General features: G+C 43.0%; 4 protein-coding genes across 9 annotated transcripts; 1 reads left to right on the top strand and 3 right to left on the bottom strand.

The window, feature by feature from the left end:
- Positions 1-59: 59 nt before the first annotated feature.
- LOC147238546 (putative G protein-coupled receptor 148) lies at positions 60-3,485 on the bottom strand. The gene is made up of 2 exons (XM_086197432.1): positions 2,415-3,485; positions 60-1,383 (listed from the first exon to the last, which is right to left on the bottom strand). Exons 1-2 carry the CDS (start codon positions 3,362-3,364, stop codon positions 1,236-1,238), a joined length of 1,098 nt encoding a protein of 365 aa, XP_086053558.1. The 5' UTR covers positions 3,365-3,485; the 3' UTR covers positions 60-1,235.
- Positions 3,486-4,676: 1,191 nt separating this feature from the next.
- gba2 (glucosidase, beta (bile acid) 2) lies at positions 4,677-17,491 on the bottom strand. 4 transcript variants are annotated; one of them, XM_086197206.1, is made up of 19 exons: positions 17,231-17,491; positions 16,464-17,025; positions 12,776-12,867; positions 12,314-12,429; positions 11,509-11,727; positions 11,154-11,393; positions 10,966-11,068; positions 10,578-10,731; positions 8,931-9,056; positions 8,670-8,854; positions 8,443-8,547; positions 8,135-8,242; positions 8,033-8,052; positions 7,901-7,966; positions 7,082-7,188; positions 6,761-6,903; positions 6,525-6,640; positions 6,225-6,416; positions 4,677-5,523 (listed from the first exon to the last, which is right to left on the bottom strand). In XM_086197206.1, the coding sequence occupies exons 2-19, from the start codon at positions 16,655-16,657 to the stop codon at positions 5,284-5,286; spliced, it is 2,526 nt and encodes an 841-aa protein (XP_086053332.1). In that variant the 5' UTR covers positions 16,658-17,025; positions 17,231-17,491; the 3' UTR covers positions 4,677-5,283. The 4 variants fall into 4 exon arrangements, with proteins under 4 accessions (XP_086053332.1, XP_086053330.1, XP_086053331.1 ...); XM_086197204.1 differs by having other exon boundaries at positions 7,901-8,052; positions 17,231-17,360; positions 17,441-17,489; XM_086197205.1 differs by having other exon boundaries at positions 7,901-8,052; positions 17,231-17,360; positions 17,466-17,484.
- Positions 17,492-17,748: 257 nt separating this feature from the next.
- Positions 17,749-24,270, top strand: rgp1 (GP1 homolog, RAB6A GEF complex partner 1). 3 transcript variants are annotated; one of them, XM_086197200.1, is made up of 10 exons: positions 17,749-17,945; positions 18,035-18,152; positions 18,255-18,370; positions 19,244-19,377; positions 19,597-19,680; positions 19,773-19,922; positions 20,051-20,197; positions 22,421-22,548; positions 22,661-22,838; positions 23,283-24,260. In XM_086197200.1, the coding sequence occupies exons 3-10, from the start codon at positions 18,255-18,257 to the stop codon at positions 23,504-23,506; spliced, it is 1,161 nt and encodes a 386-aa protein (XP_086053326.1). In that variant the 5' UTR covers positions 17,749-17,945; positions 18,035-18,152; the 3' UTR covers positions 23,507-24,260. The 3 variants fall into 3 exon arrangements, with proteins under 3 accessions (XP_086053326.1, XP_086053324.1, XP_086053327.1); XM_086197198.1 differs by having other exon boundaries at positions 17,749-18,152; positions 23,283-24,259; XM_086197201.1 differs by lacking the exons at positions 17,749-17,945; positions 18,035-18,152; positions 18,255-18,370 and adding an exon at positions 18,385-18,858 and having other exon boundaries at positions 23,283-24,270.
- msmp1 (microseminoprotein, prostate associated 1) lies at positions 24,144-25,836 on the bottom strand. Its single transcript, XM_086197202.1, has 3 exons — positions 25,743-25,836; positions 25,549-25,657; positions 24,144-24,451 (listed from the first exon to the last, which is right to left on the bottom strand). The coding sequence occupies exons 1-3, from the start codon at positions 25,834-25,836 to the stop codon at positions 24,280-24,282; spliced, it is 375 nt and encodes a 124-aa protein (XP_086053328.1). The 3' UTR covers positions 24,144-24,279.
- Positions 25,837-26,068: the final 232 nt, after the last annotated feature.

Below are 26,068 nucleotides of genomic sequence, written 5' to 3'. Positions count from 1 at the left end.
CTTGGATACAAAGACTGTTAGCTTAGCTAGCTACTTCAACACTTGGATACAAAGACTGTTAGCTTAGCTAGCTACTTCAACACTTGGATACAAAGACTGTTAGCTTAGCTAGCTACTTCAACACTTGGATACAAAGCCTTTTAGCTTAGCTAGCTACTTCAACACTTGGATACAAAGACTGTTAGCTTAGCTAGCTACTTCAACACTTGGATACAAAGACTGTTAGCTTATCTCTGTATATTAAGAATTTTCAAGACTGATAGCTTGATATTTTAATACTTTTGTGAAGGAAGACTGCTTGCTAGCTTTGTTAACAATTCTGTGTCTGACAATTATTAGCTTGCTATTCTACGACGTGTGTATGAAGACTGCTGGCTTAGCTTGCCACATTATCTCTTGTATGTGAGAATTATTGGCGTAGCTGGATGGTTTAACTGTTGTATATGAAGAATTTTTGCTTATCTTGCCAATTTAAATTTTTGAAGATATAGCTTGATACTTTGACAGTTTGGTATAGGAGGACTGTTAACCTAGCCTAGCGATGCTTTTTTTCCCCCACAGGAGTAAATCAAGATATAACATGTTAATTAATGAACATTAAAAATTGATAAATGCAGATTTTTTAATTAATCATGGTTAAACTGGTATTGCAGTTTTACCCAGGTTTGGCTAACTTACTTTAGCATCATCCTAATCTCCATTTTAGCTTAATTTTTAGCTCATGCAGTGTAAAGTGTCGTCCACTTTAAGGTACACACATCAGTTACTAAGAAATGCTACATACATTAGCATTTAAGATACATTTTATGGGATGCTACAAGTACTCAAATAGATTAAGGTTGTTCAAATTCTCGTTCATATCCACAAAACACTCATGACTATTTCCAGACTCTCAATAAGTTAATTCTCAGTCTTCAGGCTGCTGAGGTTGAAGTGGCTTTAGGCTTTGGCCCCTGGACCAGCCGGGAAGAAATACAACAGTTCACTTCTCCTCCTCACCACGCAGCTGTCGGCCACCGAGCTGCCCCAGCGTGAATGTTGCTGGTCAAAAATAAATCCAGTGTATAAATACACGCTCCTGCCAAAGTGAAACCACACACATCTGCATCAGTGTGTCCAAACTGATTCCTGCAGTTCCTCTCAAGCCTGATGTGGGAAACACCAGCCACAAATCCAGCTACGTTCCCATGGCAACGTTGACTGACATGCCTTTTTTCCCCCCCCTCCATCCCAAATCAAGCATTGCCTATTTGGCCTTGACATGAGTGCAGGTCATGTGACGACCTCCTGACTGGCACTGGTCCCATTTCTTCCTCCTCCTCCTCCTCCAGGGCTGCTGGGGTCTCTAGGGAGATGATTGTCTGGGCTGTCAGTGTTCGCTCTCTTGAAAAGGAAAACAAAAACCTTTAAATCACTTTGTAGGTACAGAAACAAACTCAAACGCCCGCCTGAACACAGATTTTCAGCTGTGGGTTTATCTCGAAATCACATGTTCGCTTTTGTTCTTACTTATGTAAAATAGACAAAAGAAAATATAAATAGAAAATACTTGTCATTATTAATATATTATTCTATATATAGAAGAAAAAAAATTTGAGCCACTTTATATAAGTTGCAAATTTTAACTTCCATAAATACAATAGGCCTTTTTCACAGCAGCCATTTTGATGTGACATTGCCGGCTTAGTTAGTAACATTAATGGTGCTCTTTATTCTAATTAGGGTCCTGGTACTGTCGATGTTAGTTCACTGGAGGGATTTGGACGCTAAACAAAGCAGATTGACGTTTTATTTATTTGGTAAATTTACCCTGTTATGAAAGGTCAAGCTAGCCGCTGTGAGAAAGGCCTACATTCTGACGTCAATCCATCAGAAAGCAATTATAAAAACACGTTTTAGAGTTTTAGAGTGGGGATCTAAGAGAAATTTGGCACGTCTTTTGATGTTTTTCGCCTACATGACCATTTTAGATTACAGTGAAGCATGTAGAGTTACGATAGACCTTCTCAGTTGTATATTCCTACATAGTTTGAGGTTTATCGGCCTTCACGTTACCTGCAGACAGCTCGCGTGTATCCTTGTTTTTTCTCCCTTACGCTTCCTAACCCCTCATTGTTTTCCATTCAAGTGTTTTGTTCTTCCTCTTTGTCTTCATAAGCTTTTTTTGGTAATTTTTTTTAGGAAAGTTACTGTTGCTCTCAGCATGCCTCAACCTACAGAAAACTATTCTTTCAGTCCTGCCTGGTGAAATTAATGTCAAAAAAGGCGTTTTGATGCCCAGTTTGAGGGTTATTGAACAGCCTGCTTGTTTTGGCCCTGTTGACCATGAAAAGCATCATTACAGATGTGGTGGTACCCGGAAGTTCTAGTCCGTTATGCACAGAGGTGCGGATGGCGCATTTGTGCGGTCATACCTTCCTAAGTGATGCTCTTGTCTCCAGCTGGTTCGAACCGTCCAGCCGACGAACCTCTTCAGGTACCGGGAACAGCAGGGGAACCTGTGGCTCAACTGCTCCAGAAGTTCTTCTTTGCGCAACCCGTAAATAACTGGCGCAATACATTGCGCCAAGCTGAAGAAGGCGAATATCACCACTGCTGACAGCTCTTTGGTCTGCTGCTGGATGAGGCCTCGTTCGTTAAACTTGTTCAGTATGTATTTCACAAAGTTGGGGAGGAGGTAAACGGCCAACTGGGTCCCGTGCAGAACGATGGTCCTGCAGCCGGCCCGGTTTCGCCGGTTGAGCACTCCTAAGCGCCTTCCCTCCACCAGTATCCTCACGTAGCTGTAGAGGATGAGCAGCGTGCACACACCGATGAACACCATCTTCGGGACTTCGCCCTGCCTCTGCTGCACCGGGCCACACTCCCCCTCATAGCCGTCGGTCCCCGCGGATCTCGGCTGGAGGAGCAAAGTGAGCGGGATCGTGAGGGCTACGAGCCAGGAGAGGCCCCCCAGAAGCCAGGGCCAGCAGCCTGCGGTGCAGGTGGAGGTGTAGCGCATGGGGTGGCAGATGGCGCAGTAGCGGTCCAGAGCCATGGCCGTGAGCGTCAGGAGGATGTTGGAGGCGCTGCTGATTAGGACGGTGATCATGGCCACGCAGGCGGGACCGCCCGGCCGGGCGTGAAGGTGGGACTGGTACAGGAAGACGCTGTTCATGCCCAGGTGCACGAGGGCGGACAGCAACAGGTGGAACACAAGGACGAAGCGCGCGCGCGTGCGGAGCCGCTCCTCACACAAGATGGTCCCGTTGATGAGGAAGTTGAAGACCAGAAGCACCGAGAAAGACACGGTGGACACGTAGAAGCGCACGCAGGTGTAGTCCTCCACCTCCCCCGGGCTGCTGCTGCTGTTGTCGGCAGACATGATTTAGCGGGATTCAGATGATGATGATGATGAAGATGAAGGCAGCGGGTCCGAACACGGCAGATAGAACCAGTTGGCTGCATGCTCCCTCTGTCACCGATTCTGTTTGACTCAAGACTGACTCAAGTCGAAATGCTCACTTCCTTTTCTCACGCGAGGGAGAGAGAAAGAGCCTCTCTCTCTCTCTCTCTCTCTCTCTCTCTCTCTCTCTCTCTCTCTCTCTCTCTCTCTCACACACACACACACACACACAGTGTTTCCGTCACATTAAGGGACATTACTTGACTTACTGTCACTTCCTGGAGACATGTCCTCATCTACCTAAACCTAATCCAAGCTTTCACCTTCAAATTTATTGACTCATATTCAAATTTAACCACTCACATTGCGGGAGACTTGAATTTTTGTCCCCTAACGGCAGGTGAGTCCCCGCAGTGTGACTGTAAAAACAGACAAATGTCCCCACAACGTAAAAAAACAACTTATGAATAATGTTCAGATATAATAATTATCATTGAAATACTGCAGTTGGGAAAAGAAAATAAGTACCACTGAGTAAATGAACTAGTGCCCTGATACCCAGTACCTCCACTAGAGGTCTCCTGCTGGTGATACTGCAGCAATTTAGTTTTAGAAGAATGTGTGTGTGTGTGTGTGTGTGTGTTGGGGGGTTAAATGCATTTTTTACACTTAAGCATAAACAAAAAAAAACCCAATGTTGAACCACGAGTAAAAACCTTTCAATTTGCAAACAAAACTTTGAGATAATCCCAAATTAACTTTAATACTTTTGAGGGGTTTTTTTTCGCGAGAAGTGCATTTTAAAAAAAAAAATAGTGCTCAAATTATTTTCTTCAGTAGCTTGCATGTCATGTGACTTAGGGACTCAGTACCAGTTCTTAAACCTTAAACAGGACGTAGAGGAAAAGCCTCTCTTTATTGCAATTTAGTGCCTCCTTATTTATCATGACTGTTTAAGAGGAAATTCTTTTTTCACAGAATGCAGAATTTTCTGTTATTTTCAACTGACTAACTTCCATGTCGAGTGATTTAGGGACTCCAAATCAGTGCTGGTTGTTCATCCACTAAGTTCATTAAAAATCAACAAATATTTAAAAAAAAATAATTCAGCTCTGTTTCTCCTCCTGGTGTGTTTGTCCTGTTTCGCCCTCTGGTGGTGGACTACTGTTACAACATAGCATGTCAATTGTCCACTAAGCAAAAGTAAAAATATAAAAGTTAGGACATAAACAGTAAAAATAATATTCAGAAAAAAACAAACAACATTAAAACAAGACTTCGTTGAGATGTAATGAAGGACTTTAATTTTATTCGCTATGATTGTCATGAGTATTGGATTTTATAAAACAGTAAATGTTGCCACTACATTAATAAACTGTAGATACAGGCCAACATGCAACAAGGCACCAAATGCAATACAAATTCAGACTTGATTTCCAACACTACTTTTCACTTATTTCAGCTTTTAATATATCAAAAGCAGGGGGAAAAATGTTGCAATATTTCAGGTTTCATTCACAGGCGTTCTGATGTCATCAACTTCCAATACACAATGATAGCTTTACTCAAACTTCAGCCCATATGCTTGCTCCGAGTATGCAAACAATAGAACCAACTTTGTGTGTGTGTGTGTGTGTGTGTGTGTGTGTGCAAAGAGTGTTGCAGGAGGTCCGTTGTAATTAGCGATACACACTGGGTAAGACCCTTAACTACACTACTTTAAAAAAAAAAAAAATTCAAGTTTCATGATCTACAGTAGGTACTGACTTTTCAGACTGACAAACCGCCCTGAACTCAGGCCTGAAATTAAAAAAAAAAACAAAAAAAAAACATTTAAAGACTGCAGAGAACTTCGCTGAATATCGCTGACGTCCGTCTCAAAACGCTGCCGTCAGGTCCTAGCTCCGATTTGCTGCCGTGTCCCGTCCCTCCTCGCTGTCCGTAGAGTGGCTCTGGCGCATGTTTGAAGTGCCGAGTGCCAGTTGCATGGCCCAGATGCTGAGAGGTCTCATGTAGGCCAGTGAGCGATAGATGCCCTTCTCGCAGTAGGCTTCAGGGGTCTGGAAGGCCATGCCCAGCCTCTCCCACACAGTCCGGTAGCAACCCTCGGCAGTGCGCATCCCTTCCTGCCGCATACCCTGAGGGGAAAAACAGCTTTGGTACTACCAGCCTTGGTAAACTGTTGCTAACATATTCAGGGTTAGAGAAAAATTAGTAATTGACTTCCTTACACCTGAAGGTTGCGTGAAAAAAAAAAGGTGTCCAGTAAAACCTTTATGTCTCCCCCTCTGTAGCAAACAGAAACAGACTATTGAAAATGGACTGTACCGCTATTTTTATTGGACTCTTTTTTTTTGATGTTTTATAAAACGTAAGGTCAGCTGTCATCAAGTTAAAGGTGGAGGAGTGTCCATAAACATCTTGAACAGGAAACGGGCTTATTTTGCTTCATTTCTGAGAGCTACAGTCGTAAAACAGCGAGCTAGCCGTGTCCAGCTGACAACAAAATTAGCCTCTCAAGTCCACCACTTACAGTTTTTAAACCTGTGCAGAAACCTTCCTGTATAAATGGTAAGTTGAGTTTTACTGCCTGTGCTGGCAGGATTGAGTTCCTGCAAGGCGCGAGATTCTGCAGTGACAAAAGCAATTAGGATTTGAAAAATGTAGCAAAACTTGTCGAAGGGAGCTAAACTTCAGTAGATTGTTTTTCCTGTTTTTGTCTCTTCAAAAGTGACGATCTGATCCCTTCTTAAGTTTTGATTCGAATCCGTTGGGGGGGGGGGGTCCAAAAAGTGTCTGACTGCCATGAGGAGAAGAAGCACCACACCCACACTCTTACCTCATGGATCATAGTGGCTGCCAGTCCATACACCACTCCAATCCAGACCTCGTCTGATTGGACGCTGGAGCGGTCGGGCACCCCCTCAGGGCGCATGCCGTTAACAGCCCCCATCTGACCGCCGGCGAAGCTCATTACATTCAAGTCAAACACTGACTTTAGTGCTCTGCGGATCTTTTCTTTAGGGAACGCCTGAAAGTAGAGAGGACGCAATGTTGAGACTACAAAGCTACTTTGAAAGGAAGCATAATTAGTGATTTTTTTGACGATTTTAGGAATATAAGATATGTTGTAACGTGCCAGGTAGTCTCCGTCACCCAGTCCGGATGCCTTCAGGAACCAGTGGCCGGCACACTGGTCAGACATGATGCTGTTGGAAAGATCTCTCCCACTGCTGTCATAGTTGTAGTATTTCTCTAAACATGACACAAAAATACAGAAAAGTCTCAAAAAATAGAATCAACCTCTGAGTGGCTGTCGACCTCTATTATTTGTAAAAATGAGAGGTAAATACGGTTGAATTAGTTCGACTATACCGTTCCACAGTAGTTTATCAAAAGCAGCGCTGCCTCTATCCAAGATGTCTCGGTAACGTCGGTGTGTGTCCTCGTCCTCCACCAGTCTGGACATCTTACACATGACACACAAAGACGCCAGCCACAAACCACCACAGTACGCACTGGAAAATTCAAATGAATACATGAACATTCTCACACAAAGACAAAATGAAGAGCCTGACTTGAACCAGTTGGTATCCTGCGATTCCATGTTACTGCGTATTCATGTGACGAACGATGAGATTTTGAGGTGATCCCAGCTACGATGGCCGACTCTACTCCGATGACCTAATCTCTCACCTTGGTCCTGTCACTGTCCAGCCATCGTATGTCTGGTCAGCATATCCTGAGTTCTCTATCAAGCCGTCTCCGTCCTGGTCGAACTTCATTTCTGACTCCATCACCGCCTGAAACGCATTTCAAAGTACAGACAGACGAGAAAATATGAGCCGAATAATGGGGCAAATTCTACAAAAGTACATCCACACGTGTTTATGTAGGGAATACAACCATGCTGGAATAAATCCTTAAAAGCTGGAACTTAGCATTGTTGAACATCCTGGTCCCTCAGCTTAAAAGGCAATGGGTTTTACGGTTAAATGCCTGAAATAGGGTTCATGTTCTTATACCACACAGTCATTTTAAAGTGTTAAAAACTGCCGTTGCTAACAAGCGGCTAAACAAGGCTATCGTAACTTCATTTTCCTGAAAACAGAAGCAGCACAAAGCTAGTTGTGGTGTCGTTCGGTCACAGCATGACGTCAGCTATGTACTTCTACAAAGTTAACAGTAGCATCCACTTCCACTTTAAAACATTTACGCTTCAATAATTGTAAAAAAATCTTGTTCATACTTGAAGATGGCATGTTGGTCTTGTACATTTTTGTTGGCAACATAGGATATCTTCTGCCGTGATGCCACATAAAACGGGAAAATCCAATGAACTTTTGGCGGGCTGAACCCATGGTGATGCTAACTCCCAATGGCTAACAACATCCGTCATCCCCGCAGCGCTCTGTCCCTTACGTACAGTATACTTTCCAAACAAGGATGGACAAACAACAAACAATACCAGGGAACCACTGAAGCTCAAGCTACCGTTACATGCGCCATGTATACCTGGCAGATGGGCCACATATCTTGCAGGTACTGCCTGTCCTGGGTGAGGTGAAAGTCCCTGTAGACCTGCAGGACAAACTTCAGGTTGAGGTCTTTCCAGTCTGCGGTGTCATGAATGAGGTAGGCGTTTACCCTTTGCCAAGGCTCGTCATCTAGGGGTCATTATATAGCATTTAGAGGGACGACCAATTTCAGAACATTTGTTATTCCACTTTGCTTACAACACAGTGTCACCTGGATCTCCAATGTCGTGAGGCACCACATTTTTGGCCTTGACAGGAGAATACCGCCCACTCATGAGATGCAGCCTCTCGGTGGCATCCTGTTGAACCACACTGCCGGCTGAGAGGAGATTTCATTAAATAATACCAAGGCTCTCGCGCGTTTTTAACAATAGCAAATTCAAAAATGACTTCAACACACCTTTGAGGGAACTATGACTGAAGAAATCCATGTCAAAATTTCTTTAAATTATACACACACACACACACACACACACACGTCCAAATTTTTAAAAGCTCAGACGATTGCAGGCTACTCACCAATGTCATATTGTACACTCAAGGCTAGTTTGGGCCACAGCATGATCAGTGCAAAGGAAGCGTAGAAGTGCACATCATATGTGTTGTACATTCTGTACTCCTGACCTGTGAATCAGCAGCAGGTTTAATCAAAAATGCTCAAAGAGGAAGTGGAACTTGATTGAAAAAAAATAATAATGAAGGAATTAATATCACAAGTTTGTATAATATGACATGAGGCTGCTGACCTTCCAGGTAGGCAAAGCGACCGTACTCCTGCATAACGGGGGGCTGAGCTGGCAGCCCCCCGTCTTCACTGCGCACACCGCCGCTGACGTCAGCGTCCTCCGGTAGCTCGATCCACACTGTCCCTCCATCCGCCACGAAGTACAACTCATTGAACAACGCAGACTTATACCAGGAGGGGAGAGAACTGCGGATGCACAAGCCGAGCCATTATAACATAAATGTTCAGTTTGTCATTTAAGCGGCAGAGATTTTGGAACTACCTGTCCTGCAGAATAGGTCTTTGCCACTCCTCAATGCTCCTTTCCCACTGTTTGTAATGAGTAAGGGCGTAGTGACTGAGTGAGGGGGACGCATCCCCTTTGGTCCCAAAGTAACGAGTGTATCTCCTGGAAACAGAAAAGCCAGAGATATGACAAAAGGGAACATGAATAATAATTAAAATGAAGAAAAAAAATCACACCCTTACAATGAGATAATAGAAACTGGAAGATATATCTATCTATATATACATCTATCTATATATAGATATCTATCTATAGATATCTATATATAGATATAGATATCTATAGATAGATATCTATATCTATATACATCTTTATCTATATCTATAGATGTATATATAGATAGATATATCTATCTATATATACATCTATCTATCTATAGATATAGATAAAGATGTATATAGATATAGATATCTATAGATATCTATATCTATATATAGATATCTATAGATATAGATATCTATATATAGATAGATGTATATATAGATAGATGTATATATAGATAGATATATCTATATATAGATATCTATAGATATAGATAAAGATGTATATAGATATAGATAGATATCATCTATATAGATATCTATAGATATCTATATAGATATCTATATAGATATCTACACATATATATTTCTACATATATCTACATATATATATACACATACATATATATACATACATACATAAATATATATACATACAAACATATATACATACATACATACATATATACACACACATATATATACATATACACAAATACATACATATACACATAAATAAATACATATATATGTATGTATGTATGATGTATATATATGTGTGTGTGTGTGTATATATATATGTATATATATGTGTGTGTGTGTGTGTATATATATGTATATATATATGTGTGTGTGTGTGTGAGTATATATATATATATATATATATATATATATACATACATACATACATATATATATCTCTGGAGTGAATTCCCACAAATAATGTCACAGTAGAAGTGTTGACATCTGAGGTTTGGCAACACAGCCAGTGCATGCTGCCTCACTGACTCATAAACAGTCAATCAGATCCCTTCATAAAAGACTGTCCTCAAACGACACGCCAACGTTTTAACCGCTGTGTTGGACCACTTGCATCATCCACATGTGACATAACAGAAAAATAGTGCCACTTTGTCTGACTGACTGGAGTTCTTTAACCCGTGTCTCTCAATCTTTATTGAAAGTTAGTCCTTAAAATGATCAATAATGGTCAAGTCGCAGCCAGGAGAGAAGACTTTTTCCCATAATTTTATAATAACCCTGTGTGCAGCTTCAAAACAAACCCTTCCATGCTGGTATTCAACTAAACTAGAAATAGCGCATCATGGTTGTATGCCTCTGTGGCGTAAAGTCCCACAGGATGTTTGCAGCAAATTTGGAGATATTCCCTGAAGGCGTTCCGAAGATATCGCATCAACGAATAATGTGTGGTTTGGATCGACATACGGACCTACTGGCAACCCAAAAGTATAACACCTTCGGCCTATGGCTTTCGCCAGGGGGAATCATTCATCAAATTTTCTATGCTTAAAGTATTGGAAAGTGATCTCAGTCTGCATTTCAGGGGCAACTATTCACACACCTGAAGTGCTCCCTCTCCTGAGAACCAAAGGTGATTTTGGGCATGTCCCACGCCAGGCAGAACTCCAGGGTGTTGTGGCCGTGAGCGGCTACCAAGCAGCCCACCGCCAACGCTGCTGCAATGTTCTCTCCTTTGGGTGTTGGTGGGCTGGAGCCTGCAGCGATACGACCAAGAGAGAAATGAGGGTGAGATCAACTTATCCAACAAGTCATTTGTGCAATGGATCGACATTTTGGAGACTCTTCTTTTGCTTACATAAAAGTATAACCTTTTTCTACAAGATACCCAAATGCTACTTCAGATGGGCTTTTCTGCTTCATGTAAGTTGATAAAGTACTTTTGATTTCAGGGTATAAATCTGTTTCATCCTTGCTTTTTAAATACTGACCTGTAGGAGAGTCCAGCCGTCCATCGGCGATGAGGTCACCCCATAAATCACTGCAGGTTCCCTTGGGCGTAAACGCTGTCTGATGGCTCACTTCCCTGTCAGGCTGAAGGAAAACCAGTATGTCATCATGAAGCAAATTCCAGGTAACAGCAACTTCAGATAAGTTTTTGTTCCAAAGGAAATCAAACCTGCTCTCGGGCCGCAATGCTCAAGGTGTAAGGGTTCACTGTAGTCTGGTGATGCAACAAGACCCCTGAAACTGCCTCGCCCTCCTTCTCTAGATGGAATGGTTCATTCCAGTGTCCCCCCGCTTTGTCGTCCTTATGTCCTGACCCATTGACCATCGTGAACATGATAGTGACATCCAAAGCATGGTCATTCTTGTTCTCTATGTCCCAAACAAGAACAGCGACTGGTAGACTTGAGTCCTGAGAGGAGGTCCGAGTACTTAATTATCACTCTTGATTGCACGTGACCTTCATGAGGCAGTTTTCAAGAATATTTAAAGCCAGTTGTGACAACCATCATAAAACCTTAAGTTACCTGGTAGTCATGAGGGATGATTGGGGACACCTGTCTGCAGGTGAGGGTGACATTTTGTCCTGGAAGGTGGTAGACAGTCCAGGCACGGGGGTACAAGGCATGATAGAAGGCATATTCTCCACAGTAGCCCCAGTTCCAGCCTTGTAACATTGGAGGACGCTCTACAGAGAGCACCTGCTGGTAAACAGTTTGTCCGCCACGACGCAAACAGACTGTGAACTAAAAGACAGGATACGTCAACGAAGACATTATTCAATCATTAAATATGGCTTTGTCAACAAGGACACAGGACAGGGCATGGAAAGCATCCAGCTGCTGGTTCTACATTCATGCAGACTGCACAACAGTAGTAAAGCCAGAGAAAGAAAGTTTTTCTGGGAACAGTCACACCCTTTCCTAATATCTTTGGGATACAGCACATTGGAGTCTACCCAGTGGCAGTTTTCACGGTTCAAACAGACTCCCGAAAAGTTTCTATTGAGTTGAACACCCTGACATCAAAATCTGTGTTGCTGCCAATGCAGTTGCAGTAGCTTAAATAAGCCTTGTCTCTTTCCAGTCTACTTGACTGCATTTTAGGTTCATCTCGTAAACACAACAATCAGCTAGCCAGAGCTACATGCCTGCTGCGCCGATTAGCATTAGCTACAAGTGTTTTGTTTTGTGGGGGTTCCAAAAGTAGATTTTTAGAGACCAATATCATACCAGTAGTTTGGAGCAGGAAAAAGATACACTATAAGTAGCTATTAGCATGCATCAGTAGGCATTCACACAAGGGTCTTCGTCTTTTGAGGATCTTTTATACCTGATTTGCTGTGACAGTTTTGTAGTGGTACATCCCAGGGGTCATTTGCCATCTACAGAATTCCCCCCGCCACCCTCTGGTAATGGTACCTCCTCCAATACCGCCAAGTGGAGCACCTGCACAAAGAATACACTGTCATGACCTCTCGCAGGTGTTGCATGTATTTTATTCTTGCAATGATCACAATATATGAATAATTTGAACATACTTATGAATATCAGTTCTTTTCTTTACATTATATGGTCAAACGTATGGCATTCAGGGTCTGTTATGGTTTCGATTCAAAATGAGATATCTGAATTGTTCGTGGGAAAACTGCGATCGTCTCGTGACTTTCAAAGGGCTTCATTAAAGATCAAAGTTTAAACATCCACAACAAATGGACAAACTGGTTATACAGAACGTGTTCACAGGTACATAAATTCCAAAAATTCCACAGTGACACAGATATGAACCATCTACCATATATTTGACGTAAGGGTTGTGCCCCGAACATATCAATGAATGGAGCCTTCCTCTCCACCTGAGTCTTCTTGTACCACCATCTCAGATACCTGGAAGACAACGCACAGATCACCTCAGAATAATCCCTTGAATGACAGTCAATTTGTCCCAAAAAAAAACAACCAAAAAAACGCGCACGAGAATGTCAGTAAGTGTCCATACATTTTTTTTTAAATCAGCTCATTAAAACTCATGTGAGGAGTCTTAAACTGTCAGTGTACATTCACGGGTTAATGGCTGATTAGAGATGGAGGAGGAGATGATTATGTTTTACAGTGACTTGCACAATTTAATGCCTTTCACTGCTTGTTTATGGCTCGCTTTAATTCACATGATTTCTGAGGCTGGGGCCCAAACCTGTAATCAGTGGTGGACGATGCGATGGTTATGCAGACAAAGAGAAAGTAGAAGTTGTTCGTGTGTCTTGGTGCAGCGCACCCTGTCACACCGGGTTTATTGTGTTAATATGAAATAGCTTCGAAGAGCTCCTAGAGCCTCGGGCCAGAGGCTCAGGCATTCAGTTAACATTAGAGTCATTCATCTGTTGGTGCGCAGGGATTTATTCTAATATGCAAGCTGTTTTTGATCAGGCGTTTGACTTGGAGTTCAGCTCAGCACCGTCTATAGACAGCCTCTTCTAAATTTGCACTCACATTCAGCAAATTTTGTGCTTTTACCCCCGAGTGCTTTATGAAGCGGGGCTCTTGAGCACGTGCAGGCCTTTGAAGGATCGCTGCCAATGCCCTTTATAGTGAGAGACTAAGGAGACAAACACCACGCTTCTGCAAAATGGCTATATTCCTGAAGCAGAACGAGTGGTTCGGAAGTCTCTATTTGCTGGACAGGCGCTGCTTTTTCTGCTCTTCGAATTTCTTGGACAACTGATTAATTGGCATTCCTATCCCCACTGTTGGGGTGAAGTCGACACATTTGACTATAAAACTGATAAAACTATGGCCGGCTGATTTAAAGGAGGGGGGGAAAAAAGGATAGCAAAAGTTAAATAAAAGCCGTTTCTATGCTACATCAGGGTTTGCTCCCGAAAATTATCTAGAAGCAGAGGAACGCCATCCAGGTTCTCACGCCACCCCTGGTCACATGGTCAGATTAGTAAGTATTTTATTGCCTAACATACTGCACAATACACAGAGGGAAACCCTGGTATAGCACAGAAACATAAGACTGAATAGCTGCTCATAAAGAACATGGGAAAGTCTCCAGCCTTCGGCTCAGCACTGTGGCTTTGTGGGTACGCTCATACAGCGCCTGACTGTACGACAAACAATAACTTCGCAGTAAAGCCAGAGGAACAACAATAGTGCGTCCATGCAACTTCACCCAAGGGGAGATGAATAGGATCAGCTGAGGCCTGCTATTGGAGGCCGTGGCAGGTTACGCCGTTGTCAGGATCTGGTTGTTCCGCAGCTCAGCTGGAAATCAATGCAGACAATGATCCCCGCTGGATTTGTTGAGTACCGGCCAAGAACTTTGACCTGAATCTGTCCTGCGTTTGCTCAAACCGCCATCACAATAAATACATCTTCAGGGCATAACGGCCAAGTGAAAAGACCTACGATATTAGCAGAGGAGTAATGAAAAGAATTGCTTGTATTCATCTGTTTGTTTTTTTAATAATTTGTTTAAGTTTCTAGATATGGAAGGGTTAGGGTTAGGTTGTCAAAAGTCTTATTGTGAAGGTTCCTGGTATGTTTGCAGTTGACATATGGACAGCTAAAGGTGTGTCCATGCCTCATTTTTTAACCCTCTGCAAACAGTGCACAATGACAAAGGAATAATTAACAAACATTGCCATGGCGACAGGAGATGGGAGGGCCAGAGATAAGTGGAGAAAGCAAAATCACTGCAACAGATTTCTAAAGATTTTCAAGCATTTCTTTGTACTTGACGAGTAACAGGACCGAGGAAAGACTGGCTTGCTACAAGGCCCAAAATCTGCTGAAGCTGTAAAATATCATGACATTTGTCAACAGAACCAGATTACTACTTTTTTTTATGTTTTGTTCTACGGATGTCAGCAACCAATCAGACAGAAAAGATTGAACCAGTGTTTCTGACACTAAACAGGTTGAAACACAATCCTGCAGTGCAAATAGAGAGTGTTTCCTGCCATGTAAGGAGGACTGTGAATAATGTATAGTCTCCCCCGCCCGCCTGCCTGTAAGAAGGGGCTGGGGGGGAGGGGGGGGGGGGCAAAAAATGTACAGCCACTCAGTTCCTTGGACTACAGTTCTTAGACCGCTGTAGAGAAAGGTCAACTACATGGTATGGATTCAAAAATATCGAGCTACATCAAAAGTGTCTGGGCCAAAATTTAAAAAGGAAACCACACAGCAAATGAACCTTTCCCCCTTTTAATCAGGTGTTTAAGGTACAACTCCTATCTGTGTGTAGAGAACAAAGCAGCAAAGATAAGTCCATGTTAAGAGATAGAGAGACAAGAGTTTATTGTTTTCTTGTTGTGGAACTGCGTTGTAAACGGCCCAGCGTAGAGAACAATCCACGCAGCCTCTTCCGTCTTGGGATTCCTGATTCTTTAGGACTTTTTTACTTTGGAAGGATTGAATTTCACACCTTTGCTCAGGTGTAGGCTGAGAAATATTACACCTGTTGGTTGATGCCTTCCTGGACAATACGCCATAGAAACCTACACGTGGGCGCAACGCTGTACACTCAACGCTGCTACTGCAGGTAGAGGAGTAAACTACAGCAGCCAGGAAGAAAAACAGTAAGAGGAGTGAGAGGAAAAAAGGCATCAAGAGAGTTCCCCCTTGGAATGTTTGCCACGTTCTCAGAATGCTGTTCTGGGGCTTTACTGAAAATCTTCGCTTTGAAAGCACTGATGGGAGGATACAATCGTCAGGAGAGCACAGAAGGATGTACGTTAGATGAGATTTGTCGGTGGTGATGCAAGACGGATGCCAGCCACCAAAAAAAACCCCACCACAGACGATGAAGAGGCAGACGATTTGTCGTCTTCAGTGACCGACGGCGAGTCGGCAGAGTCGCTATTGGTTCTTAACTACAGTCAGAGGGAGTTTTGCTAATAAGAGAGCGCAACTGAAGGAACCTCAAGATTTTTTTTAATTATTTTTACATAGACTTAACAAGAATATTTACCTAAAAGTAAAGAAAATCTATATTAAAAAAAATAAAGTCGTGCAATCATTGGGAATTGAAGTTTAGGGTCTTCTCTGAAACTCAGCAGCCTGTCGCTTTGTCCACCAAGTTTAATTAAAATGAGCCTTTTTTAGTTTCTCTTTGTTTTAATTATTTTGTACGCATGCGTGTGTGTTTGTGTGTGATTGTGCTAACAACTAGAAAAAGAAAAGGGGAAAAAAATCACAGTGTAGCAAATCTTGTCTTCTCCCACTGACAGTTATATGCAAGCGAAACGTCTCGCTGCGGAGCTAATATGGTTACGCTATTGGGAACTCACAAAAATATCAGACATTGGTCATTGTTTAGTAGTTCCCTATCAGCCCAACTGCCCACACATTAACCTGTAATGTTTATGTGTTGTTGTTTTCAGGAAGTGAAATGTGTGTGAATGTATGTGAGATAGAAAATAAAATAATCTCATCTCATTCCTTGAAGAGAATCAATCTGACGGGTCAATGAGTCTCACCTGACTCCGAGGCCGATGTGCTCCCAGACATTTGACAGCGAAACGTCTTTAGCTTGAAAGGGTTTTCTCTTCTCCTTGAACTCATGTGCCAGACAGATACGCCATCCTTCCTGAGGCACTCCGTACCCCACCTCCCTGGACACGTACCTGCTCATGAGCTCCGCCGTGGACTTCTCACCCCAATCAGTGGTCATTTTGGCGGATTTACAACAGAATGAACGAGCAGGGGGGAAAAAAAAACACTTAAGGATTCAGGGGGGATGTCACCATCGGGCGAAGACTGAGGAGGTAGATAGAGGTGACTGAGTGTGTGGATCGGTGTGAGCTCAGTCCTGCGACATAAACCGGTTCCCACGCATGTCTGTGGTCTAACAGGCAATAAAGATGCTCTAGGTAGGAGGTCCAAAAGCCATTATGAAGTCATTACCGTCCACATGAGCCCTACAGTCTCTAATGCGATTTCCTTTTTGCATGTAGTCCGGATGTGGCAGCTGTTGGCGGTGTTTGCAGGAGGGGTGACGTACAGGATTCAAGAAGGACCCCCGACATTTAGCTGCAAACCCTACGATGAGATCAGACAGGATCAATTAAAACATGTCGATCACTTCCCACCGGCAAGGCCGATTTCAGGCATGCAAACATCGACCAACCGAGCATTCGCTTAAATCATCAATCATGCGGCGTTGTCGTTAGCTGTAGCATCATTTAGCTTCTAAATCTGACCGTCAACAACCAGTTAAAGAGCATTTTTTTTTTTTTTTTTGTACCGGGGAAACGGCGTCATCCCACGGCTGCTCCGAGCCGCATTCAAGTCCCTGTAGCTTCTGCTAGCTCCTGTGGAAATCCGTCCCCCAAAAGACAATCGGGCATCAACTACGCGAGGATTACATGTTAATCCTGGAGGAAAAAATAGCACATATAAACCTTTTACACGGTTTTTTTAATGCTACGTCTGGTTAAACCTCTCCTTACAGGACCTTGTACTGTTAACCGGACAGCTACCTGACGCCTGACAAGCAATCATACGAACAAATGTCCCAGAATCTGCTGCTGAGGTCTGAACCATTTTCAAGAAGTAGGGTGGGGGGTGGTTTACATCTACATTAAATATTTCCCTCTCCAATTGACTGATAAACATAAAAAACTATTTTTTTAAACTCAACTTGTCTTTAATTCATGAAATACAACGCATTTTTTCGTTCTAACGTTCGAGACTAAAAGCGTTTCATAAATATTATGTTTATGTCTCCCTAACAGTTTCCATAGCAACTAGCTACTTCCACACAGCCTTGCCACGTGATGTGTTCGGAATGGCCGACCAAAAACACACCGGTGAAAGGCTTAAGTCCTGTTTTTTTTTCTTTTAAAAGTGCAGAATTTAGGTTGAGATACGACCCGGACTTAAAACAGAACACATTCGAAAAGAATGTTTTTATTTTTTAAGTATTTCGTTTATTAGTTTAGAAGTTTCGTTCGTACATGGTTCGTTATTATTCGTGCAGTCGAGCTTAGCCACATCTTCACTTTTTTGTTTACGCTAGTCTGACTGTGAGCTTCTTTTTTTCTTATAGATAGAATATGCTAATTTTGGATGAAAAGAGACAGTTTTCGCGTAAATGGTTTGAATAAGTTCCCGTTTGGTCGACTGGGAATAATTTAACGTAACCGTCTAAACTCGGAGAGGCTAAGGTATGTGCTAAAATCACCTTTATTAGCATTAGCGAGCTGGGCTACACACAGCTAGCATACCTCTCATTCACAGTCGAATGTTGTTTTCCTGCAACGTCTCAGATGATCGAGGTGGTGGCCTCCATGGCCCGGGGCCCCGTGTTTCTGGCCGGGGAGCTCATGGAGTGTCTCATAACATTCAGGAACCCGATGTCTCACCTCTCCACCTCTGCTAGCAGGTACCCACACATCGGAAACCTTGATGAAGTGATCAGCCAGTGCAATAAATATATTTGGGATTTACCTAAAGCTTTAAAACGGTGTTTTAAAAAAGCAGGAAGATTTCCAGACTTATACTAATTTTATTTTTTTTATTTTATTTTACTTATGTAAAAGTGGTACCTTTCAAAAGCTAATCTGCATCAGATTCCTGTTGGCATGGGGCTGATCTACAAATATTTAACTAATAAGGCATTTGGACAGATCAGTCTGCAGGCAGCCTGATCAGTGTGGCTGCTGTGGAATAATGTTAGGGCTCCCCCTTGTGTCCGTTTCATTATCCCGCATTCTACAGGCAGTCAGATGCCACTGGATGTCACTTTAACTGAGAGAAAATAATACTGCTTCAGAAATCAGAGGTGGTGCTCTTGTTTTATTTGTTCTGTGTTAAAACAGCGTGTTAAAACAATGCTCTTTGGGACCAAGAATCAGAGATGCTGCCAGCCAGGTTTGACTCTGCACTCTTATCGTGTTTAATTATTTATTTTTAAAATTGATATTAATCTGATTTTATACCTTTTTACAGAGTTGAGTTGGTGTTGACATTAATTTAATCAATGTTCATTTCAGATCAGCAATTTTATTTGTTTGTCATTTGTTATTATTCACAAAATGTTGTATTATAACAATTGCCCAGCCCATAGAAAACAAACAAGACGTGATATCAGCATTATACATCTCCTCTCTAAATATTGGAATTGCCTATTGACAAATGTGTTAATTTGTGTGGGTACATCATGTACAATCTTGGATGCTTGTTGTTTCTAACTTGTATCAATAGCTTGCTTTGACCACTCAATGAAGCGAGTCTCTGTTTCCTCCGTGTGTGCCAGTGAGATGCTGGCGTGGGCCAGTGCCCAGATCCACTGCCAGCTCCATGCCAGCGAGAGCAGAGTGACCCTGCCGGCTCAGGGCAACAAGCAGGATGTCCAGGCTGAGAGCGACACGGTGCTTATTCCAAGTAGAGGTCAGTGGGAGGAAGCGGGAAAGAGGAAATGGAAATTCTGACTGTCACCCAGACAGTTGCCTGTCCAAGAGAACCACTCAGCCTGTCCACTGTCTTCTGTTTTTATTAAAGATATTTACTTGCAATGAATGCGGAAAATGGACATTATTCACCTTTTTTAGAAGCCTTAGTGCTTAACAAGCCTCTGGTCTGTGTAACGTGGTTGCATTCCTTCCCCAGGAGAGCGAGGACGATGTGTTCTGGATACACCACCCAAGATCCTGTTCTGTGACCTGCGCCTGGATCCTGGAGAGAGCAAAACCTGTATGAGTGTGTTTGCATATGTTAAACATTATTGAGTCATATCAGTTCTTCCAAATTGGTACTGAAGGCCTTTTCCATACATTCTCCCACAGATTCCTACAGTGAGATTGTACCCATTGATGGTTTTCCTAGTTTCCGTGGTCAAGCGGTCAAATATGTCTATAAACTGACTATCGGCTGCCAGAGGGTCAACTCTCCTATCAAGCTCCTCAGAGTTCCCTTCAGGGTTCTGGTTCTACAAGGTGAGATGACTTTGCACCATCTAAGATGTTTGCAATTTCAGTTTGTTCTCAAAAACTACAAAAAAGGTTGTTAGGGTTGACGTGGAATTTGGCATCTCTCATGGTTTGTGTGATTTTCCCATCTCCAGGCATGCCAGAACCTCCATTCCCCCAGGATGAAGAGGTCTCTCCTTCTAACCCATTCTTGGAGGAAGAGGAAGCAAGCCGTAGGGATGCCCGACCTTTAGAGAGAGCGCTGGACATGCTGATGGTCACCACCTCAAGGCGTTGCCCTCGTGAGTTCTAATGTCGCAAATGAAGAAGTTCCGTACTGATTAGGACTGGTCAGGTTGCATTTGAACTTTGGCCATCTTAGAGGAGGTGTTCTTCTTTGGTCCTCCGCCTGTCTCAGCCTGACTCTGCCCCTGAAGTTCTTGATTCCAACCCAAGAATGGTCCATGAATACAGAATTCCTCTTCTTTGTTAAGTTGATGGAGTAGGAATCTGTTAATAACCTCGACTCTGACTCCCCGGCACTCTCCAGCTTGCTCCTGGGGACTCATTCCTCTTCCAAATCTCTTGTACTGCCAAGCCTCACACGAAGAGCTGTAATCGATTCTTCCTCACAACTAGTCCTCGAGTTGGGGTCCCACTTTCTTAACCCTCCGTATACTTGTTTGAATCTCAGACTGGCCCCCACTTTGTCACGACTGGTTCACAAACCATTAGCAGTATCTGTGTTTTCATACTGTCATACCCTTCTAACATTGTGCCTGGGGTATATGACGATATTTACACAGGGTGAGTGGGGGTTCCATGTGTTACCCAGCGCATCAATTTACGCAGAGCTGATCGAAACCAGACAGGAAGCCCCCGCACAAACGGCATCGTGAACCCGGCCAATTTCCGAAATAAAACCCTTGCAGACAACTTTGTTGCTAAAACTGACACAAGAAGGACAAAAAAGCAGCCTAGATATCCTCTGACGGAGGTAAACGGTGTCGCAGCTGGTATTGACAGTATTGGACTGTTTAATACCTTGTTGTACCATAATAGCACCCAAGCCAACAAGCCATAACAAGTAGTGATGCAAGAGTGTGAGGTAACCTTGAACAAAAGCGTTTTTATTTGACAAAGAAGGACATCTAAAAATAGTCAACTAAAGTAGCACTAAATAAACTAGGAAATCAAATATTCCCACCCCATGGCCTTTCATTCTAAGGCCGCCGGTCCCACAAATCCAACAAGTGGTTTCTATAATAGATCCACTTGAGTTATATGCAATTGTGTGATCAGTCAGAGAATGAGAAACCCACCCAGTGCTCCTGTGTCGACTTAAAGGTGCCATAGAGAGGTTGAATGGGGTATTTATTCTTGTTCTGTGGTGTGATATGTAACCCCACAAAAAATGGTTGGTTCTGTGATGGCTCAGAAGCTTCCTAAAGGCTCTCTGAAACCGCTATGTTACCATGTTGGGTTTAGAATGCGTCATTTGTCCCTATTGGGGTCGTTTCTGACCTTATCTGGCAACTTCATTATTTATGCAAGTGCATGAGTTGACGGCGATCGGTTGCCGTTGTTTATCTGGCAACCTCATTTAACTACTCGGTGATTGGCTGCCCTCACTGTCACTGAATAGAAGGTACTCCCACTTTCTCAGCTAACTGTCGCCGGTGCTAAGTGTGACTGCTACTGTCAATTGACAACATTCTATATCATACAACAACATTCATAAGATAAGATACCAAGTAGCCATGGCCCATTCGCAGATCCAGCCGTATATGCAGTGGCGGGGTGGCCGTCGGGACAACCGGGAGTTTTCCCGGTGGCCTGGCCCCTTGGTAGCCTGGCTGGCTGGCGAGATTCCTTCCCCCTCAAGCCAGGCCAGGCCAGCTAGCGACAGACAGCGCAGATAAAGCAAAGGTCTCAATTCATTCAATCAATCTGCTCAGTCAGTGCTGCTGCTGCAGTTTGTGTTGCGCGAGCGAGCGACGCGAAAGAGCTGCACTCACTCGGCTCGCTCGCATAATCGCCCCCTCCCAAAATATGTCGAAGGGGCGTGTGTGAAAGGGGTGGGTTCAGTGTGTGCGAGTGTGTGTGTGTGGGGGGAGGGGGGCACTGACTGAACTGTGACGTAACACTTCAGCCAAAAACGCATTGGTCCATTTTCCCGCAGCGATTCAAAAAAGGGGAGATACTTCAGAGGTTATGACACTGCCTCACACTCACACTTCCCCACGACTGGGGGACGATGAATAAACACCAAAAACACGAAAACGATGATTTGCATTCAAGGGGACCTTTAATCCATCAAATACTCCAGTGGGTTGGTACCAGAAAAAGGTGGGGCTACAGACCAGGATTTCAACAAAATACAAGCAAACTAAACCATTGAGGGGCTCAAGTGTGATTATCTGTCTTCAACCAGTAAATGCACCACAAATGGTATTGTACTTTTAGTTTTCTGTTCTAAAACTATATTTGCCATTCCATTTATGTGGGCCTCTTCCTTTTTCCAGACATGTTTAATATCACAAATGTCCGTGGGAAAGTAGCAAAGTTCTGCATCTTCAAGACAGTTTACAGACTAGGAGAGGACATCATTGGCACATTCAACTTCTCCGAAGGTGACATTCCCTGCCTACAGGTGTGTGTATAAGTACACAAATAGTGTTCTTAGAACTTGAGGCTTTTTTATTTTGTCAGTGGGGAAATTTTAATTTAATTAATTTTAATCGTTAATCATGTGTGCTTTCCAGTATTCAGTGAGTCTCCAGAGCGAAGAGGAAATCCAACAGCAGTACCAACGGCGTCCAGGCCAGGGTATCAGTGTTACTGGACACGGTCGACACCTGGAGTCCTGCCTCCACACCGCCTCCAGCCACTTTTCCCTCCCCGTCCCGCTTAACGTAACGCCAGGTTTCAGCACAGATATCGGTAAGGCACCCATGTCCTTCAGAAATTTTGCTAAATGCGCTTCCTGTCCATCCACTCCAGATACACAAGCAGATAGGTACACTTCTCTCCTCTGCCCTTAAATAACTTCTAGTTAGCTTAGCCCAATAAATGGTAGTGGATGGTAAGTGTTAGCATACTTATGCTGTCCTCTTGTGTGGCAGGGCACTGATATAACTTGGAATTTTATTGTTTAATACACTGGCTCTCCATCCTCTCTAGAGCTAGACAAGGAGATAGATACCCTTCTCTCTTCTGTGTATTTAGCTAACTGCTACTTAGCTTAGCACAATGAATGGTAGTGGATGGTAAGTGTTAGCAAACTTCAGGCGCTCCTCTTGTGTGGCTCTGCATGTAAGTACATTTCCAAAATTCCTTTAAGTTTGTGCACCAGACGCTCAACTGTTATCAACCGTTCTTGTACAGTGACCCTGAGGTGGCGCCTTCACTTTGAGTTTGTCACGGCACGCGAGCCGATGGAACCTCCCACTGTTCTCCAGAACCAATCTGAGGTCACAGTCTGGGTGGGAGCGGAGCATGTGGACGTAGATACCTTCAGCTGGGATCTGCCCATCAAAATCCTGCCTACCAACCCGGCCCTGGCGTCCTACGTGTCCCAATTCACAGGGACCAACAGCATCAACATTTGACTTTTGAGATGAAATATTCCAAGTGTGGTTCTGATGTTCTACCGCATATCTTTTTGCGTGGTTCTAACTGTATATGAGAGACAGAGACTGCATTCCCCAACGTAACGATTGAGGTGTGCATTTCGGGAACTACTTTGTTCCTACCCCACTGGTTGTTGTGCATTTCTGTATTTATTCATCTTTTAAGCCTTCGTTTTAAAACCCGCAGTCTTTCCTCAAGTTATCAACTCTTATATTAATATTTTTACTGCTTTCCTTTTTTTGTTTGATCAAAGGCTGTGTGTAAATACCTCAAGAGAAAAACAAATTAAATTTGATAAAAGGAGGAATTCACAAAAATCAACGTGTTCTCTTTGTAAACTTTTTATTTCAATGTTAATGGAGTTACAGAAGAGAACAAGTCAACTTCATTAGGAATTATTATATATTAATGTATGTATACAGTATATTTGCTGATATTTACAATAAGCAGTGCTTTAATGAGAGATATTGAATTTGGTTTGACATAAAAACTTGTTAAACCTCTGAAGACAAACTCTCCCAATAAAACATATGATGCCTAACATCAAGCACAAACCGAAAAGCCCAATTGAATCTAAAAAAAAACAACAAAAAAGAGATGCAGTTATCTTCGAAATTTGTGAAAGTGCCACATCATCATTTTGGTTTTTTACAATCTCCTGCCGGCAACATTAAACAAGCCCAAAGCTTCAATTCCTGCCAATGAAATATTTAGGAAGTATTTGTTCACAGGCGGAGCAGTGGTGGGGTTTCTACCCCTCGAGCTGGTTCTGCAGCTGGAGGGATCCGTGACTGGGGTCCTTGATGTCATCACCTGGGATGCAGGGGAGGCGGGTGTCAGCCGCCTGAACCAGCGACACTTTGCAGGTCACGGGCTCCACTCGCACCTCGCACCATGCAGGGAAGTCCACCGGCCGATGAACCCTGGGAAGAAATGAGGAGGTTCAGTTCATGTTTTCTAGCATTTTTAGGGTTTATTCAACCATGAAAACCTTGAAATCAAGTCGTGATGTCTCGAGAAAATAACTGCTGGGACTGGAAAAGTTTTTAAAAAAAAATTGGAAAAGGAATGGAAATTTGCCTCACAAATGCCTGAATAGTTACACCACAAAAAAAAATCACTTATTGACTTACCTGAAAACGCCATTCATCATTAGTTTTAGTTGCTTATACACCACATTGACATGGACTTCTTGATTTTTCATGCATAAACAGGCATTTCATGTGTGGTCAAGAACATTTAAAAAGTGTATGATTTTATTATGAAAATGACAGATTCATTTTTAGTAACAGGCACTTAAGGAATTCTGCTGGTCTCATGCACTCTGGGCTTCAACCCTAAAATTTCACATGCAAAATTTGCATTTGATGTCTCCTTTTGTGAAGCAGCGTCAGGGTTTGTACGATCATGAAAAACCTGGAAAAGTCCTTTTATTTTCAGTCTGTTAAAAAAGTTTTTTTTTGAAAATTGAATAAAACCCAAATAATTGGGAAAAAAAACTGTGCAAATTTGCAGGCTAAAATTTCTCCCCAAAACTTGCAGATTCACGTCCACTTACGTGATGTTTTATCAGGGTTCGTGCAATCATGACAAACCTGAAAAAGTCTTTATTTTTTCAGTTTTTTTACAAAACATTTTTGAAAAATAAACAGAGCCTGAAAAAATTGGGAGTCGTGAAGAGTCCAGAAAATTTGACAACAAAATTTTGTATGAAAATTTGCAAATAGCATTCGTGAAAGCAGCATCAACGTTCATAGGGTCATGAAAAACCTAGAAAATTTTGTTTTTGTTTTCTGTTTTTTTAATTTTTGGAAAAATAAATCCCATCTGAGGTTAGGCATCAATTGGTTAGGGTTAGGATTAAGATTAGGGCTTGGGTTAGGATATTCACATGAATGGAAGTCAATGGAATGTCCTAATAAGGATAGCCACGCAAACCTCTGTGTGTGTGTGTGTGTGTGTGTGTGTGTGTGTGTGTGTGTGTGTGTGTGTGTGTGTGTGTGTGTGTGTGTATACTCACGTCTCACAGCATCCCACACCGACCGGGTGCAGACAGGTGCACTGCATGCAGCTGTTGTCCATCCAGGTTTCGCCCAGTGAGTAGTGTCTCCCTTCAGATACACACAGCGCTGCAACAAACAAACGAGCGAAAGGTAAAAAGCAAGACGCGGTTGAATTATAAACAGATCAATCAAAAAAAGTGTGATGTATCACCTCTGGAGTCAAAGTGGCACTCCATGGGTGCCGCAGAGGCGCCACTGGTCCACAGGAGAAACCCTCCAACCGCGAGCACCCAATTCAGCTCCATCTTCTTCTGCTTCGTTCAGCCTCTGGTTCCTCTTCTCCCTTTGCGTGTCCATTTATACACGCCGAGGTTTCACGGCCATGGCGTGGAGGTGTGGTTAACACGGTCACATGGCCTCCTTGGTAGCCATCAAGGGGTGCCATTCGGGATGAGGAGGGAGGGAGGGGGGGGGTGTCTTGGCACCGCCGCAGCACTCCGGAGATCACCTCGATGTGCTTCAGTGGGCATGAACCTC

Source organism: Aulostomus chinensis, chromosome 24 (assembly GCF_037954235.1).
Source record: "Aulostomus chinensis isolate RoL2024-O1b breed Wild chromosome 24, RoL_Achi_v1.0, whole genome shotgun sequence".
Taxonomy (NCBI): domain Eukaryota; kingdom Metazoa; phylum Chordata; class Actinopteri; order Syngnathiformes; family Aulostomidae; genus Aulostomus; species Aulostomus chinensis.
The sequence above is the reverse complement of the archived record's forward strand: the minus strand, read 5'-3'. Positions and strand labels throughout refer to the sequence as shown.

Bases quoted from the DNA above. Each gene is read 5' to 3' on its own strand.
- LOC147238546 (XM_086197432.1), bottom strand. From the start codon at position 3,364: ATGTCTGCCGACAACAGCAGCAGCAGCCCGGGGGAGGTGGAGGACTAC. The intron at 1,384-2,414 runs GTATGACCGCAC...TTCCTTTTCAAG, and splicing joins CAAGAGCATCACTTAGGAAG to AGAGCGAACACTGACAGCCC.
- gba2 (XM_086197203.1), bottom strand. From the start codon at position 16,657: ATGACCACTGATTGGGGTGAGAAGTCCACGGCGGAGCTCATGAGCAGG. The intron at 11,728-12,313 runs GTATAAAAGATC...CCTGTCTTTTAG, and splicing joins AAACTGTCACAGCAAATCAG to TTCACAGTCTGTTTGCGTCG. The intron at 7,189-7,900 runs GTATACATGGCG...AATGCGTTTCAG, and splicing joins ATATGTGGCCCATCTGCCAG to GCGGTGATGGAGTCAGAAAT.
- rgp1 (XM_086197200.1), top strand. From the start codon at position 18,255: ATGATCGAGGTGGTGGCCTCCATGGCCCGGGGCCCCGTGTTTCTGGCC. The intron at 19,681-19,772 runs GTATGAGTGTGT...ATTCTCCCACAG, and splicing joins TCCTGGAGAGAGCAAAACCT to ATTCCTACAGTGAGATTGTA. The intron at 22,839-23,282 runs GTAAGGCACCCA...GTTCTTGTACAG, and splicing joins AGGTTTCAGCACAGATATCG to TGACCCTGAGGTGGCGCCTT.
- msmp1 (XM_086197202.1), bottom strand. From the start codon at position 25,836: ATGGAGCTGAATTGGGTGCTCGCGGTTGGAGGGTTTCTCCTGTGGACC. The intron at 25,658-25,742 runs GTGATACATCAC...TGTTTGTTGCAG, and splicing joins GTGCCACTTTGACTCCAGAG to CGCTGTGTGTATCTGAAGGG. The intron at 24,452-25,548 runs GTGAGTATACAC...ATTTCTTCCCAG, and splicing joins GGTGTGGGATGCTGTGAGAC to GGTTCATCGGCCGGTGGACT.